This window comes from Tetrahymena thermophila, assembly GCF_000189635.1.
Source record: "Tetrahymena thermophila SB210 genomic scaffold scf_8254010, whole genome shotgun sequence".
In the NCBI taxonomy this organism is placed as follows: domain Eukaryota; phylum Ciliophora; class Oligohymenophorea; order Hymenostomatida; family Tetrahymenidae; genus Tetrahymena; species Tetrahymena thermophila.
This window is the reverse complement of record NW_002476013.1, coordinates 458,430-475,458: the sequence shown is the minus strand read 5'-3', so window position 1 is coordinate 475,458 and position 17,029 is coordinate 458,430. Positions and strand designations below refer to the sequence as shown.

At 19.3% G+C, this 17,029-nt stretch overlaps 5 protein-coding genes across 5 annotated transcripts; 2 read left to right on the top strand and 3 right to left on the bottom strand. All coding sequences in view use genetic code 6, as the record gives it.

Annotated features, from left to right (window-relative positions):
* Positions 1-216: 216 nt before the first annotated feature.
* TTHERM_00329790 (transmembrane protein, putative) lies at positions 217-3,636 on the top strand (the record flags this gene model as incomplete). Its single annotated transcript, XM_001026544.2, has 6 exons — positions 217-458; positions 1,940-2,134; positions 2,359-2,548; positions 3,199-3,329; positions 3,384-3,497; positions 3,552-3,636. The coding sequence occupies 6 exons, from the start codon at positions 217-219 to the stop codon at positions 3,634-3,636; spliced, it is 957 nt and encodes a 318-aa protein (XP_001026544.2).
* A 1,582-nt stretch (positions 3,637-5,218) lies between these two features.
* On the bottom strand, positions 5,219-10,246 carry TTHERM_00329780 (kinase domain protein; the record flags this gene model as incomplete). Its single annotated transcript, XM_001026543.2, has 18 exons — positions 5,219-5,321; positions 5,474-5,563; positions 5,692-5,781; positions 5,872-5,955; positions 6,143-6,232; positions 6,959-7,048; positions 7,197-7,286; positions 7,536-7,616; positions 7,748-7,840; positions 8,181-8,270; positions 8,336-8,425; positions 8,609-8,698; positions 8,874-8,963; positions 9,089-9,178; positions 9,390-9,491; positions 9,605-9,697; positions 9,883-9,969; positions 10,164-10,246. 18 exons carry the CDS (start codon positions 10,244-10,246, stop codon positions 5,219-5,221), a joined length of 1,626 nt encoding a protein of 541 aa, XP_001026543.2.
* Positions 10,247-11,103: 857 nt separating this feature from the next.
* On the bottom strand, positions 11,104-11,984 carry TTHERM_00329770 (transmembrane protein, putative; the record flags this gene model as incomplete). The annotated part of the gene is made up of 3 exons (XM_001026542.2): positions 11,104-11,318; positions 11,467-11,755; positions 11,865-11,984. 3 exons carry the CDS (start codon positions 11,982-11,984, stop codon positions 11,104-11,106), a joined length of 624 nt encoding a protein of 207 aa, XP_001026542.2.
* A 1,807-nt stretch (positions 11,985-13,791) lies between these two features.
* On the bottom strand, positions 13,792-14,142 carry TTHERM_00329760 (transmembrane protein, putative; the record flags this gene model as incomplete). Its single annotated transcript, XM_001026541.1, has 1 exon — positions 13,792-14,142. One exon carries the CDS (start codon positions 14,140-14,142, stop codon positions 13,792-13,794), a length of 351 nt encoding a protein of 116 aa, XP_001026541.1.
* Positions 14,143-15,438: 1,296 nt separating this feature from the next.
* TTHERM_00329750 (hypothetical protein) lies at positions 15,439-16,844 on the top strand (the record flags this gene model as incomplete). The annotated part of the gene is made up of 5 exons (XM_001026540.2): positions 15,439-15,471; positions 15,518-15,691; positions 15,750-15,869; positions 15,932-16,251; positions 16,307-16,844. 5 exons carry the CDS (start codon positions 15,439-15,441, stop codon positions 16,842-16,844), a joined length of 1,185 nt encoding a protein of 394 aa, XP_001026540.2.
* Positions 16,845-17,029: the final 185 nt, after the last annotated feature.

Here is a 17,029-nt window from a genome sequence, read left to right as displayed (position 1 = left end):
AGATAGTTTTATAGGTTATTTATTTTATAACATATTATAAGCTGTTTAAGATAATTTGATTCTTTCTCCACTTTGTGATTGTTTAAGCTTCGTTTATGTGAAAAAACTAGTTTATCTTTAATATTTTTGAATAGAAAAGTGTAGAGAAAACAAATAGCAAGCATATAGATACCAATCATTATAACAACATAGATCTTAAAAGATATTAAATAATTGATGAATAATCTTCCATTAGCAGATAAAGTAACATTTTTAAAGTGGAGCAAATTGTATTTCGTAGCCTTAATTATTCTGTTTTTGATAACTGCTTACATCAATCCTTCACCTCCCTTGACTCCTCGTTAATAGTATCAAATAAAAAAGTAAGAAGATAAAAAGCTGATGGATTTAATAAAATGTTGCTCAATAAACGGCGTATACTCATTCGATAAGGATTTTACTACAACCACTTACAATCCGTAATGGCTAATTTTTATTTTTTAAACAAATCTCATTAGAAATACCTTGAATAAAAAAGAAATATTTAAAAATTTGATTTTGCTTTATTAATGTAAATAGACATTATAATAAAAGTCTTCTCATTAAACATAAGCATTTTAATTCAATTAAAACAAAAAAATTTATTATTTTAATGGTCAGTTGCCTAAAAAAGAAACATAAATGCTAAAAAATAATAGTTTTTGCTTTTATTTAAAGAATTTTTCATACAATTTTCGTTTAACCTGTTTACTTTTCTAACATAGATATTAGTTTAATTTCAAACTAAATTTATAAAAAATCAATTAATACTCAGGTTTAATTTAAATACAAATTCTTTTAACTAAGCATTTATACAATCAAGTAAAGTTGTTCTTAAAATAAAATAATTTTTTTAAATAAAAATCTTAAAATATTTTTCGAATCATGTCTAAAAATAATTTAAATAAAGCAATCATTAAGAATGATTAATTTTATATGCTTATAATTAATTACTATACCCAAATAAAATATGCATTAATTAATACTTTACAATTAATTCTAGTTCGATAATAAAATATGACCTTAATCAAAATTATTTTTGGTCAGTTCGATGATGGACTAATCGATTATCCCATTTATTCTAAATAATTTAGTTATAGTGTAAGCTTAACTATTACATACAAAGATTGTAAAATTACTCTAAATCATTTAATTTATTTTTATACTCTTTTTAGTAAACTTTTTAGAAAAATTATATATTGATTTTGTCCAAGCTTTTGAAGTATTGATGATTAATTTTGGCATATAAAACTTTCATAATGAGCCGTCTATCTCTTGCTTACAAATTTAAATCATACTATATCTTTTGATAGTAATTAATAACTAAATTAGTTAATTAAAATTATTGTCATTTCTATAATCAAATCTGGTTATAGTACAAACTATTTTAAAATAATACCTATTATTTACATCATGTAATGGTAATACAATTAAATGATAAAATAAACAATAAATAAATTAATTTCTTATTGTTCTTAATTTACAGTTCATAAATATTTTTTTTAATCATAGAAAATAAGTACCCAAAATAATATTTAAAAAATAACAAGCAATAATTTAATTTTAATATGGCAATTATTATTTAAATTAATTTACATGATTGATGACGTTATTTCAATCAATTTTCTTTTATTTTTATAAACTAATTTATAATAAAAATTAATTAAAATTTCTTTTATAAAACTAAATTACATTAATGTACAATTCAAATGTCATTAATGCAAATTTTAATCTATCAATTGACGATAATGAATCTTTGTTAATTACTTAATTAAATAGAACTAAAATTTTTCTCATTTTCATTTATCATAAATCTATAATACAAAAATGGATCAGTTTTAACAAAATGTGAATTCTAAAGCAATTCAAATATTCAAACAAATTAATTTCTACTTTTTTAAATTTATTTTTTTATTATAAGCTTATCCATGTTTTACAACTATGAAGATTAAGCCTTCTACTTAGCTTAATTTATTAATGAAAAAAAGAGTGAAATTAATACATTTAGTATTGCGAACTCAACCTAATCTACAAAAGGATATGTAGAAAGTTAATTGCTTTACGTTTATTCAGATGACTCTAAAATCAACTATATTTCTAAATCAAATGATGATAAGTAAATAGAATTTTATTATTAATTTATTTTTCTTTTTTAATTACAATTTGAGACATATAGTTATTAAAAGATATATTTGAAACAACCCTTTAATATTATATTGATTTAACTAAAAATTTTTCGATTCTTCTATATAGATTTTATGTCATTAATTAGAATAGAAAAAAATTTACTGAAATAGAAATTTAATAAATACTGTTTTTTTTCACTAAAACGAATACTAGGTTAGAATCTAAACAACTTGTTGAAAATATAACTGAAAAGATAAATAAACTAGTACCATAACCAAAAGCTGTATGCTATTCTAAAAGCGTCACAAAGGGAACAAAAAAGAGTGAAATTTTGATCTTTGATAATCAGCACCATCTCCACATAATGGACAATAAATTCGAAAATCCTAAAAGAGAGATTGAGGTAGAATGATTTTTTATTAAAAGATAATATGAATTATATAATTATCTAAAATTACTTTATGATGTTTGAAATAACTTACAAAAATTTAAGAAAATATAAAAAATATTTATAAATTTTAAGTTAATTCAATTAATTAAATTAGCTCACCCCGTTCATATAGTTAAATTTTTGTTCAAAAATTTAATTTTTCTTACAAAATTGAACAAAAATTAAGCTAGCTTGCTGGCTTTAATTTTTTTATAGAAAAATGTTTAACTAACTTAAAAATTAAATTTTAGGTGGGTTGAAATTTGTTTGCGTTTTATGTGGTCGAAAACAAAGACGTAATGCACAACAAATTTTAATCTAGAAAACTATAACCCTTTTTATATTTAGAAAAACGCTCAAAATATTAAAACAATAGATTTTTAACAGAAAAATTTATTTTCGTTGAATTTATAAAATATTATTAAAAAAAGACTTCTTTCAAAAATTATTTTAAGATTTTCAAAAAAAAATATTAATGTAATCATATTTTTTATAGCCTAAATTTTTATTTATTCAAAGCACCGTGAAGCAATCAATAAACTCATCAATCTATTTCTTTTATTTTAAGCTTAACTTTTCAAATACTTTTATGAATTAATTTATCTTACTAATAAAAACCAAAGTTATCTGGATTCGATTAAATCAAAAAGCTTGAAAACTTCTAAATTGCCTCACTCTTAAATTACTTGTTGATTCTAGAATCGAACAGTTCCAAAATTCATGTATTCGAGAAATAGGATGGAAAATTTGTCAAGTAAATAATTGTTGAGTTTTATCCAACATATATCAACTATTTTTTAAATTTAAGGACAATTGACATCGAAGAAGTTTCAAAATTCGCTTCTCGAGGAGTAGAAATCGGATAATAAGAAGACACCTTAATACATCCTAACACCATAACCACTAATGAATATGACCAGACGTAATAATATATTATGTTTAAAATTATGTTTTAATTCTGATTTGAAATAAATAGAGTTTATTTGTTTGGTAAGGGGTGGAATGGAATTTATGGATTCAACTTTAGATAGAGCGAATTAAACATTCAGTTAGAGCTATGACGAATAATAAAAAAATATATTAAGTACGTAAGCGCTTTTGATATGACAGCGCTAAAAAAGATATGATATTAAATAATAAACTTAATTTAATTTCTGCTTGCAAGTGTGTTTGTTTTTTTATTTTGCGCTTAAAATCTTAAAATTAGAAATTTTACAATGAAAAAAATAGATTTGTAAATATTTATTTTAATTTTTTAAAGATGGGGTTAAAATTATTAGTTTAGCAATGTATATTTTCTGTTCCATTTTACTTTTCACTTCTAAGGCTTTTAAATATAAAAATTTATTTGTATTTTATATTAACTTTTTGGCTTTGAAGCTTAACAGATTTAATCCGAATTAGAATTAAATGACCTAAAAACTAAATTAATTTTTAATATCATGGTGAATTTAATGTATTTATTTTTAGCTTAAATTAATAACTACCATAAGTTAAGAGAAGAATAAATTTACTTATTTTGAATATTGAATCATATAATTTCTAAATTTTACATTTAAATACTTCATACTATTATAAATTACTTGACAAACCCTAATAAATATTGTAATCATTTAAAGCATTCTATGAATTAATTACAATATTTATATGCCGATATATTTTTTATTTGCAATCTATCTATCATTTTTTAAGAGCTATTGCAATATATCATGAAGCTTACAATTAATTACCTATTAAAAATAATTATAAAGGTAGTAAAATATTTTCTCTACTGATAATCTATCTAATAATTAAATAAAATTTTTTATAATATTGAATATCTTTTGATTTGAAAAAAAAGTAAAACATGATTTTTACTTTGAATGAATAGAAAAGTTATTGTTTGACACTTTCATATAGGCAGTATCATACTATTGAACATATCAAATAATTTATTAATAAATATGGAATTAAGTATCTCTATGATAATGAATAGTACAAATTAACATTTTTATTTTAAATAAAAAGCAATTAATAAAAGATTCTATTTTTTAGTCATATTATGTCTTTTAAATTAATTTATCCTTCAAATAAATTTTTTTCTTTATGATTTTCTTAAAAACTAATTAGTGTTTTGATTTTTAACACATACCTTTCAATAGTAAAGGTAATAGCTTTTAGCTATTCCAAAAAGCAAACTTTTTATATTAATGTTCATGGACATTTCAATATTAAATATAAGAATTTTAAAAAGAGAAATGATTAAATTTATATAAATTGTAAATTAAAAGTTAATTAAACTATTTTATTAATAGTATTAATTAAACTATATGCTAATTCAAGTAAAACGAACTCTTTTTTATTTGTGGCTAATTCATTAATATTAAATAGTGAACTTATTTTAAATAAAATATTAAATAATTATTAATAAAAATATACTAAAGTATGTTTGTTTTTTTATAAAATTTTTATTTTTTTGAAATAAATTTTCTTATTAATAAGCTTAGGTAGAACAAAATAATTTTTTAATTTTTTTATGCAATATGAAAATAAAATGACTTAAATATAAATTTTATACAACCCTTATTTTAATTATTGATTTGATTCTGTAATTAATATTATTTTACTAACTATGAACCATAAAGTATAAAATTTTAACTAATTTCAATCATAATCGTATGCAATATATCCACAGACTAGTTTCTTCATTTTTAAAATCTTCTAATCACACATTTTTATTATCTTTTGATTTCCAACTAAACAATTACTTTTAATAAATAAATAATAAATCTATATTTGAAATTAATCTTTAAAATATGTTTATATTAATTTAAATGATAAAAAATAATAAATCTATTTATGAGATATTTTGATATTCAAATAATTTTAAATAAATAAAAATAAAAATGTGGTATTTACCATAAAAGAATAATCAAATATGTCAAATTTTAGAATTTAGAAACGTCTTAAACTAAAGTTTTGAGGCCTTTATCTCCTATTTAATTCTCACTTTTTATAAAAAATAAATAAATAAAATAAATGATATGTTAAAATTTAATATTTATTCAAATCGAAATAGCTACTAAAAAATAAATAAAGTAATAACACATTGAAACTAAATAAAGTTAGTGCTTTACCTTAAATTCAAAATCAAAGTTTATAGATAAACACACTTAGAGAGAGAAGGACCCAAACGTGATAAGCCTACATCTCCAATCTTGTTTTAGCTATTATAAATAAAGCAAATAATCAAAATATTTTTTAAATAAATAAACAAGTAAATAAAAAAAAAATTTTCAATACAAAAAAAAATTTACTCTAATTCTAATATCAAATTTTTCAGATTTATGCAGTTTTATAAAGCAGAGCATATACTTGTAGTACCTCCAATTTGGTTTACCCTAAAAGAAAATTAAGGAAATAATTTTAACTTATTTGATTGAGATTGTTTTAAAAAATTTTAAGAAAAAAAAAAAAAAAATAGTAAGTCTGTTTCAAAGATCTTTTGTTTTATACATAATCATTTTAACCTCAAGATGCCAAATAAGCGATTCAGAGATTCATTTAAATAAAATAAAAAAGAAATACTTTAATGATAATTCTAAATTTTATAATTTAGAGCAATTAGCAAGGCCAGGAACTAAAAATGTTAAACCTGATGCAGCATATTCGTTTCCTCTATTATTTTATAATTTTATCGTGAAAAGAATAAAAATAATTAAAAATCTAATTAAATCTAAAGAATGATTTTTTTAACCATTTTAAAAATTAAATTACTAACATAAAAAGTAAATTTTTGCTATCTAATCTTTGAATTATTTATCTTATTAACTTAGTTTTAACAATAAATATTTTTTTTTTGCATTCAAAATTAATAGTGTGGTAGGTGGGTGGAGAGCCAATTTGTAGGTTTTGGTATTTAGTTAATAATAGAAATATATGGATTTAAGTTATAAGTTTTGATTATAATTATATTTTTTAATAAAAATATATTTGATTATAATTGAAACAATGTTGATTAAATTGCACTAAAGTTAAAATTTAAATTAAAACGAAAGTGTGAAATTAGAAAGCATACTTTATTTATTATTTTTTGAAAAAGTTGTTTTAAATTTTATATTAGCTATTATATGTTGTTTACTTTAGTTTAAAACCTTGAAATATATATCTTTCTACATGCACATTATAAATAAGATATTAAAATTAAACTAATTCCAAATTAAATAAAATTAAATTTTATTTTAAAAAAAGTGGTTGGTCATTAATGAAATTTAACAGTGTAAATCTATCAAATATTGTATAAATTTTTTAATTTAATTTTTGATTTAAAGGTATCAAATATATTCAAATTCATTCCAAACTTTATTAAATAATTATAAAAAGAATTAAAATAATAGCTTTTACCCAAGATTGAGCTTTAGAACATTTAGTTAAGAAGTGCAATTTGCTAAAGCAGTACCTAAATTAGATGCCCCTTTTTATCCTTTCTCGTACCTTTTTAATAATTATTATAATAAAAATTTATCTTTTTGTAAATGTAAAAGCAACATTAAATTTATTATGAAAATCTGGCTTTTAATAAAAACATGAGTTTAAATTAACTCTCCTTTAAATATTTTATTTTAAATTAATCTATTTTTACATAAAATCAATATTTAAAGTCTCTAAATTATTTAAGCTTTCTAGACCTGAAATTAAATTAGCAGCATTAAATGATCCATTTTCAGTAAATCTGTTGATAAAATAAAGATATGAAGATTATTAATTGATGATAAATCAGTAAGGAAGTAAGTAAGTTAGTAAGTAAGTACCAAAAGTTTAATAAAAAATTAGAATTATTTTTTATCTCAACCAAAAAATAAAAATAAGGTAGAAAGCAACAAATAAATTTAATTAAAAAATGTTATTTTTAAAAATATTTTAAATAAATTAATTTTCAAAAGAAAGTTAGAAAACTAAATTATAAGATGCTTTTATTTACCGTATATCAAGTTACAAAGTAGATAAATTTGTGCAAGTTGATAAGTAATCACGTAAATTTTTTACACACGCAGCTCCAACTCTATTTTTGAAAAATAATTTGTAAATATGAATTATAATAAATAATAAAGTAGGTTTAAATAAATAAATTTTACTCGACAAATATAAAATTTAAAGTAATTAATTAAATATAAATAAAAATTAGCAATTTACTTTTCAAGATTCAAATTTAAATTTGAGAGTTTAGTTTTATTTTTTAAGGCATTAATTAAACCAAGTAGAGTGTCATCACTAATTTTATCTTCACTTTTAATAAAATAGATATATAATTGCTTGAGTTTTGATAAAAATAAATTTTAAAATAAAAAGAAGTGAATTAGATTTAAATAATATATTATTATTTCACATATCATCAGATCATTTAATTCAATTTCTTTAAAAATCAAAATAAACTTTTATTTCAAATAATTTTATATTTAATTGTATTCTTCATTAATTTTCTTATTTTAAAATTTAATTGTTAAATGAGTTTTAAGAACTACAAAAACTAACAAGTTATTTATGAAAAATGTTTTTTAATTCTGTTTTAATGAGGGTTCACATTGTATGAATTTTTCAAAGGTAGATAATAAATGAAAAAATTTACCGAAAACTTAGAGTTAAATCAGTTAAATTAATACAGTTTCCTAAAGAAGTACCTATAGCTATTGCTCCCTTAGCTCCAACTTAATTATTGCTATCAATTAATATAATTTAATAATATTATATTGATAATATGAAATTAAACTAAGCTATTATTACCAAAGCGATAATGATAACTTTTAGATTTTAGAGCATTTTTCTAAATTAAGGAACAATCCTGATACGCCTTCATCGCCAATATTATTACTCCTTTATTTTAAATAAAATTTTTCTATTTAATTAATCTTATTTTAACAAAATTTAATTAGTAATAAAGTTTATAATAAAGATAAAATCTTTTAAAAAATTATTTGTAATTTTTATTTTTTTTCCAAGAAGTTTTCTATTAAGTCAATCAAATAGTTTTTTTAATTTTTAAAATATACTAATTACATGATTTCAACTGATAAATTCGAGAGTTAAACTAAATTAACTAAAGCAGACCCTAAACTTTTTGCATCTTAAATTTCAAGATTATTATTACTTATTTATAAAATTTTTAAAGCAATTTGAATAATAAAATTATTAAAATAAACATTAAAGATTTAAATAAAATAAAATTATTCAATTTAATATTTTATTATTTTCGAGGATTATTTGCACTTTTACTCAAGAATATTAAATAAATAATTGAATGAAATAATAAAAATATATTTACCTTAAATGTAATTCTAAAGTTTAGATATTAATGCATTTTGCTAAATCAGACCATAAGTCAGATACACTTTCAGAATCAATTTTTATATAACTTTTTAGGTTTATAAACACAATTTCTTAAAATTTATTAATATATTAAACTTTATAAAAGTAATATGTTTGTCATAATCTTTATATACTTTAAGTTTTTTATATGAAATAATAAATATAATTTACTTTAAATTAAGTGACAAATTATAGAGTTTCTCAAAATTAGATAATACAGAACATAGAGCTTAAAAACCTTAAGCTCCAATTTAAATTGATCTTTTAATAATAAATTTAATAATGTAAATTTTCTAATTTATGAAGGAGATTGAAAATTTTCAATTTTATTTTATTATTTTAATAAGACTATTAAAATGAATTATTACTAAAAAATAACTGATAGGTAATAATAAAAGAGGATAAGGTATTAAAAATTAATTCAAAAAATCTTTAATCTAAATCAAAAAAATATATTTAATTAATTAATTACTCCAAATTTAGTTTGATAATTGAAAGATTAGTACAATTAGCTAATGAAGACATTAATTTAGATATTCCTTGAGATGTAAGAATTTAATTTGAAGGTCTTTAGCTTTTTATAATTTTAAAAAAATTATTTATGTAATAGAAATTAGGAAAAATAATAATTTTTTATAGAAAATTAATTTAAATGGTTAATAAATATGAGATATTATTATATTTTACTTTAATTTAATAATAAAAGACTAAAGTGAAGAAGATGCTTCCAAAGCAGAACTGAAAAGAGATATATTTTCATCATTAATTTAATTAGACCAACTTATAATGTATTTATTAAATTTTAATGTTAAAATTAGGCAAGTATATTATATGTACATTAATTCAATAAAAAATTAAAAACACAATAAAATATTATGATTTTACAATTTTTTAATAAATATTTTTAAGTATTAAAATGATTGATGCAAGTATTTTATATAATACTTCACATTTATTATAATTACTTAAAGAGTAGTTTCAAGTTTGAGATATTTGATTATTTTCTTATAGCAGAACAAACTAAAGAAAATAATTCCTCATTTAAAGGTGAACTTTTTTATTAAAATATTTATAACTAAAATTGAAACTTAAAATGTAAAAAAAAGTAAAAAAACTGATTTAGCTAAATGGTACATTTATCGGATTTCATGCTTTATCTTTTTTTATATTTTTAACTTTTTAATTTCTAAATCTTATATTTCTAAATTCCTATTATTAAATTGTATAAGAAATTTGCTTTTATTACTTTAATTTCATCTCAAGGCTTGAAATATTGGAAGCAGAAAGCTTATTTTCCAAACTTTCAATATTGTCTATGTATCTATACATTTTTTATTTTTATCAAATTTCGAATCTTTTATTTATTTATTAATTATGAAAATTTTATATTGATATCTTGACTGCATACAATATAAATTATTTAATTAGTGTAAGAAGAAGTAAAGTGTATTTTTTTAATATAATAAAAATAAATTCGAGCTTTGCTAATTATTATTTATGAGCATGAGAATTTCAGTTAGCCTTCATTTTTAGTGAGAGTACTTTAATAATTAACATATTATAAGGAAAAAAAATCTAAATTTTAAATCAATAATTATGTTTTTCGATCAATATTTTTCATAATTTTAAGATCAATTGATCATGTAGATCAAATAAAAGATATTATTAAATAAATTTAAAAAGTTTTTTATTATAAAAAAGCGCCAATATGAAGAATTTATCAGATAGAATTTTTACAGCTTAAAATTTTTGAAAGTGAAAACTAAAATGATATTTTTTGCTTCTTAAATTTTAAATATTGAGTTGATAATAAATATTTTGCATATTTAAAGCATCTTATAATGAAAATAAGTAACTAAATAGGCTGAAAATAGAATATTTATAATTTAAAAAAAATAAATGATAAATAATCAAATGTAAATTTGAGATATTAAATATTCATAAGAAACAAACACATAAAATACTTTGTGGTTAAAAAATAAATTGTTAGATAATGATAAAAAATTCATCTATAATGCTAAAATATAGAATGTAAGTATGATATTTAAATATTAATTTATACTAAAATTATTCACATTAATATTGTGAGCAATCAAATTTTAACTATTTATAATATTTAGATATTTGCAAGAATTTCATAGAGAGATAGAGAGATAAATAAATTGATTAGTTTCATTTTTATTTATTCATATGAATGGAAGAAGATTTTTGCAATCAGTCCACCATATTATAATTAAGGCGACATACATGAAAGGGAAGACCTTTTAAATACTCTTAAAGACGCCTATAGTGCAGTAGGGTTCTTTGTAGAAAATCATGTAATGGAAGTAAAAAATAATAGCAAGGTAAGGGTAATTCAACAGCTAGATATCTGGGAATGCTATCAAAAGAGCATGCCATGCTTTTAATAATATAAAATAATTAAATTACTGATTTTTTAAATTATTTATTTCATTTGCTGCTATTTATTTTCGAATTTCTAAATTATCTTTAAAATTTTAAAGCTTCATTATTATTTTAATCCAAAAAAAACAAAATCAATAAATTACCTGCTACAATAATTGTCCACCAAGGCATATAATTGAGACAGTTAATGTAATAGAGGAGGGGAATAGAAGGGATATGATGACTAAGGAATGCAAATCTACAGACATTTGTATAGCTTCCATCAACAGCTGTAATAATAATATCTAAAATATAGTAGTAAAATGCGTAGAATGTGAGAGATTTCACTAAGAAATATCCTTTTGTTTTCTTAAAGTTTGGTTAATCTTGCAATGATTTCTCGTTTTAAAGTGGGTTAAAGAACCTATAAAGAGATATCACCAATAGAGGTACCTTTTTAAATACATTTTTTATAGATTTATTGATTAATTAACATAAAAAAGCATTCGATTGTCATTATAATTTTTAGAAAGCCAGAAAAAAAACTAGAATAAGGAATTACTAATCCTGCTAGTGAATAAGTGTACCAAAACATATCGTTGTAATAACGGAAAGTTTTTGACCAGTCATTTTCGTACTTGTATGGCTCTAGTGCTTTAACTGCTTGCTAAAATAACTCCATTATTCAATAATTATTAAAGTCTATTTAAGCTTAAAAATTTTAGAAAAATTAAAATTTTAATAATATTAAATCAATATAAGATTTTTTAGATTTTTCTGATAAATTTGAGAAAGATATCTTTTGCGATGATATTGAGTAATCTTTTTCACACATAGCTTGATTGATATTAATGTAATTTTTTACTTTTAATTAATAAATTTGAATATTTTATTATATTTGTACAAGCCAATTTAATTAATTTAATTGTGGTATTTAAAATATTTGATTTTGAATGGATTTACCTTTTTAATTTACACTTCCAAATGTTTCTTTTTGAATCGTGATGTATTTTTAATCTTCCAGTCTCGCCTCATAATTTTATTTGTGAAATTAAAATGAATAATTTTTACGCACTTTAATTTACTACTCTAATAAAAATAAATTTGAACTTAAATCCCTTTTTATGTTTTGTATTTTCAAATTAAGTGGAACGTTAGATATTTATTAAGCTAAATTGAATAAATTGCTAAATAATTTATTTTATTTTCATTCTTATTATGTTTCTAAATTTGATCATTTAAAACTTCAATAATAAATTTTTTGAATTGAGTTTTTTAGAGTCATTAAGAAAAAAATTTAATTTTGAATTTAAGAATTATGTCATTTAAAATTAAAAATTTTTAGATGCAACAAAGAATTTTAATAAAATAATTGTTTATATTATTTTTTTATTAAACTCTGATTTCATAATAAATATATAAAATAGTTCTAACTTACACATATTTATAAATAATAAATAAATAAATAGTTTTGTTTTGTTTTTTTTTAAAGACATATTTTTAAAAGCAATTAAAAAAATAGAATAATCATGAAAGTCAATTTCTTCTAAAATAATAAACATAAAAGTAAATTTTTTCCAAAAAAAAAATAATTTGAAATTAATAAAATGAATAAAAAAACATTACTTTCTTTACCTTTGCTATTTTTATTAATAATTAGTTTAGTTGTTAAAAAATATTCTTTTAAAATAAAAAAATAGTTCTAAAATATTTAATTACAAGTTTAATTGAATTATTTTATCATAATCAATAAATTGGTAGTTACCTATAATCATTTTAATAATAAATATAATCATTTTAACATGATTATGATAAAATTAAAATGTTTAACAAATTATTTCTAAAATAGGTCAATTATTGCAATAAGAAATTTGTAACATAAATTAAAAGATCTAATTAGTTTTTTTAGATTTTTAAATTTTTTAAATATTAAATGATAATTTTGAAAAAATAATTGAATTTTTATAGATTTTGTTAAGGTTTTACAGTTAGTTTTAACAATTTTAAATAAAATTAATTTTATATATTAAACTAAACAAGTTTATTTAAAATTAAAATTTTCGTTAAAATAAAAAAAACTGTCATAATCGTCAATTCTTCAAAATTAATTTAAGAATGTTTTTATTAAAAATAAAAAATGAATTTATATTTATGGTCAATTCTTCAAATTAAAAAAAATGATTTAGAAAAATAAATTATTGTTATTATGATATAAAATAATTCAATTATGAAAATTTTGTATTTTAATTTTTTATTAATTATTTTTCCACTTTTTTTATGTGTGATTCATTTATTTAGTAAAATAACATTGATTTTTATCAGTATTAACAAATTTTTCTTTGCACTTACAAATCATAAATAAAAAATTTATTTCAATCTTTCAAATATCACATAAATTAATAATATAGTATATATTATTTTATATAATCTTATATAAAATATATTAAATTATTTATTATAAGTAAAATAATTATTATTTTATATGGTTCTCATGCACAATAAGGATTAATGGAATATATAGGAGGAGGGATAACACAATTTTTTGAGCAGCATTATCCATTTGAGCTACATTGTTCCTTTGGAAGACCACAAGCAGGACGTTCATATTTAGTGCAGTATGAAGTAGCCATTTGTTAATCAGATGATGGTTTGATGCATTTCCCTGAGCAGCATTGACTATTAGAATAGCATGCATATTCACCATCAAAGCATCTATTTTAACTCACAAAATTTAGTTAAGATTCTTATTTAACTGAAAAATTTGTTTATAGAGCATAGAGAGAGGTAAAAGCTATTACAGTAGTAGCTATTAAAATAGAAATCAATTTTAAATTATTCATTTTCAGCTATTTTAAATGATTTTTTTTTCAATTTGGTATTTTAATTTTGATTTTTTTTATCTAGTTTCTAAAACCACCTTTTTAAAATAAAGACTTAGTTAGTAATCAATCCTTTAATTCAAAATAATTGTTTATTAAAATATTTCTTTTATAATTATGTGAGATAGATTTTGAAAATGAATGCAATTTAATAATAATTTAATTAAAATATTATTTAATGAAATTCACTTTTATTACAATTGAAATTCTTATATTATTATTCCTTTTTATGGGAGTAGGATATTTAGTTGGAAATTCAAAATAAATTAAAAAGGAAGGATATTCTGTCTGTACCATATTAAAAAATCAATTAAATATATATAGATGATTTCTTTTATCAAAATATTAATTTGGAAGTGTTTAATCGTTTTTTTTTCCATTATTTATCATCTAAATTTTTGATCTTTCTTCTCCAAACGATTTCATTTAGTGGTTCTTGAACTTCTAAATTTTTAAAAATTACAATCCTTGATAGAATTTTTATTATTATTTTCTAATTTACAACAAATATTTTTAAAAAAATCTACAAATTTTATAAATCTTTTACAAAATAAAAAAATATTTACTTACTTTCTTATGAGCATTTTAAAATTAAGATTAGCTAGCCTACTTTATTTGATTTTTAGAATTAATTTTTTTTCTTTTCAAATCATTAGAATGAAGAATTAAATAAGATATTAAAAGCAGTGATGGATAAATTTTACTTTTTATAAACTTGAGCTTAGATCTAAAATTTTTTGAAGACTAGAGCCAAGCTCTAGTTGTATATATTTTTTTTAAATATTATAAAATTTTATTTGTTATTTTAAAAAATAATGCTATAAACAAATATAAAATTAAACATTATAATTTTTATTATCAAACATTATTATTTATTTTCTTAGACTTCTTAAATTCTTCTATTCATACACTAATAAAATTTTTCAACAATAGAATCGCATTCTTCGCTATAAATAAATAGTCTCTTTGTATGTCGCTAAATATCGTATTTTGTTTAAATTTTTCTTTGCAGAGAATGAATACCATTTTTATTAATTTATCATTTTTCTTTTTAAACTATATTATTTAAAAGATTCGTAAACAAGCTTTTTAGATTTTAGAATTATATCAATTTTAATAATTAATAGCTTTAAATCTAAATTTTTCAAAAATTTTAATAAATTTAAAAGGTAATTGATTTTAATTCAAAGTAGAAAATGAAATAAACCTAAAAAGAAACTTAAAAGCAATCTATTTAAAGGCCCCAATCAGCTTCTAATGCAATACATAGTTTTTCTTAAAAATAGCAAAGTATATTTTTTAACAAGACAAAATTGTCTAGAGCGAATTATTACAGTTTAATTAAATATTAGCTGAAGATGATATCTTAGGCGAAGAAGAATAATAATAAAAATTAAGATATGAGCAAGAATTCAAAATGTATGAAAATTATAGATCTTATTTACTTTAGTACTAATTTTTAAATGTGACTTTGAAAGATAAAATGAAAAAGCAGCAAAATAAATTAGAAGTATTAAAAATTTCTCTAAATTTAGAAAAAATGATAAATAAAAAATGTAATAAAATAGATTGAATTTACAGACAGATTGCAGTAACTCAAAGATATTATTGACAGTAACATACAACTTCAAACAAAGATCTTAAGAGAAAGGGCAATTAATACTCTAGAAGAAGTTTTATCTATTGAAGTATTTTTAACATTTTGAAGAGCATTCAAAAATATCTATTTTTAAGTATAAAAATTACAAAGATATATTTAGCAAGTTAGATGAATTTAGTGAATACGCTTCTAATTTATAAGAATTTCTAAATGGTTCGGTAAAAAAAGTCTATATAGAAAGTGGTCTTTCTATTGACATAGATTAAGTAAATACCTACATAAACGAATCGTCATAGTTAATAGAAAAAGTAATAGAAAAACATAGTGATTTCTTTAGTGAATACCCATAAATAGCATAAGCATTAAATGAAATTATACAAGAATCCATAGTACAAATAAAGGCTATAAAATAAATAAATATCTTCCTTACTGAAATAAAGTCAGAATAAGATATTAAAATTGAAGAAAAAGTATTTAATAATTTTAATATTATTTTATTTTTAAAAATTAAATGAAATCAAAAAGGCTAAAGAAGAATATTTTAGATCAAAAGGATTTGGAGTAGAATAACAATTTGATGATTAAAATAATCAACAAAAGGAAGATTTAGATAATTATTAAGAAGGAGAAGAAAGACATAATTAAGATTATGAAAATTAAGAAGAAGAATAATAATAATGAAATTATTTTAATTAAATTCAATAAATCTAATTAGGAAAATAAAAGTATTTTTTTAACAACTCTAAATCAATTTAAAATAAAAATAATTCTTTTCTTATATTATTAGTGTCTGCCTGTTTTCAATTTATAATAATTTTATAATGTTCAAAATTAATTAAATCTAGAGTATACATAAAACAAAAGCAAATTAATTCAATTTGGTTTTTATACTTATAAAATAATATAATTTTTATTTGATTTTCCTATTTTCAAAGATTACTAGGTCCTAAACCTAATTATTTTTCATAACTTAGTTTACACTTACTTACAAAATAATTAATATTTCTATACTTTTAATTTCATATTTAAATTAAAGATTATATCAAAAATATCTATTAGATGAAATTGATTAAAAATTAATATCGAAAAAAGATTTATTTATTTTTTCGTTTTAATTAAAAAAATAGAAGCTTTTGATTCACATCTCTAATTTAACATCATTGTTATACAAAACATAACCTGAAATGTTTGTTACCTAGCACTATTTTAAAGTATTTTGTAATTTTATAATAACAAAAAGTTCTTATT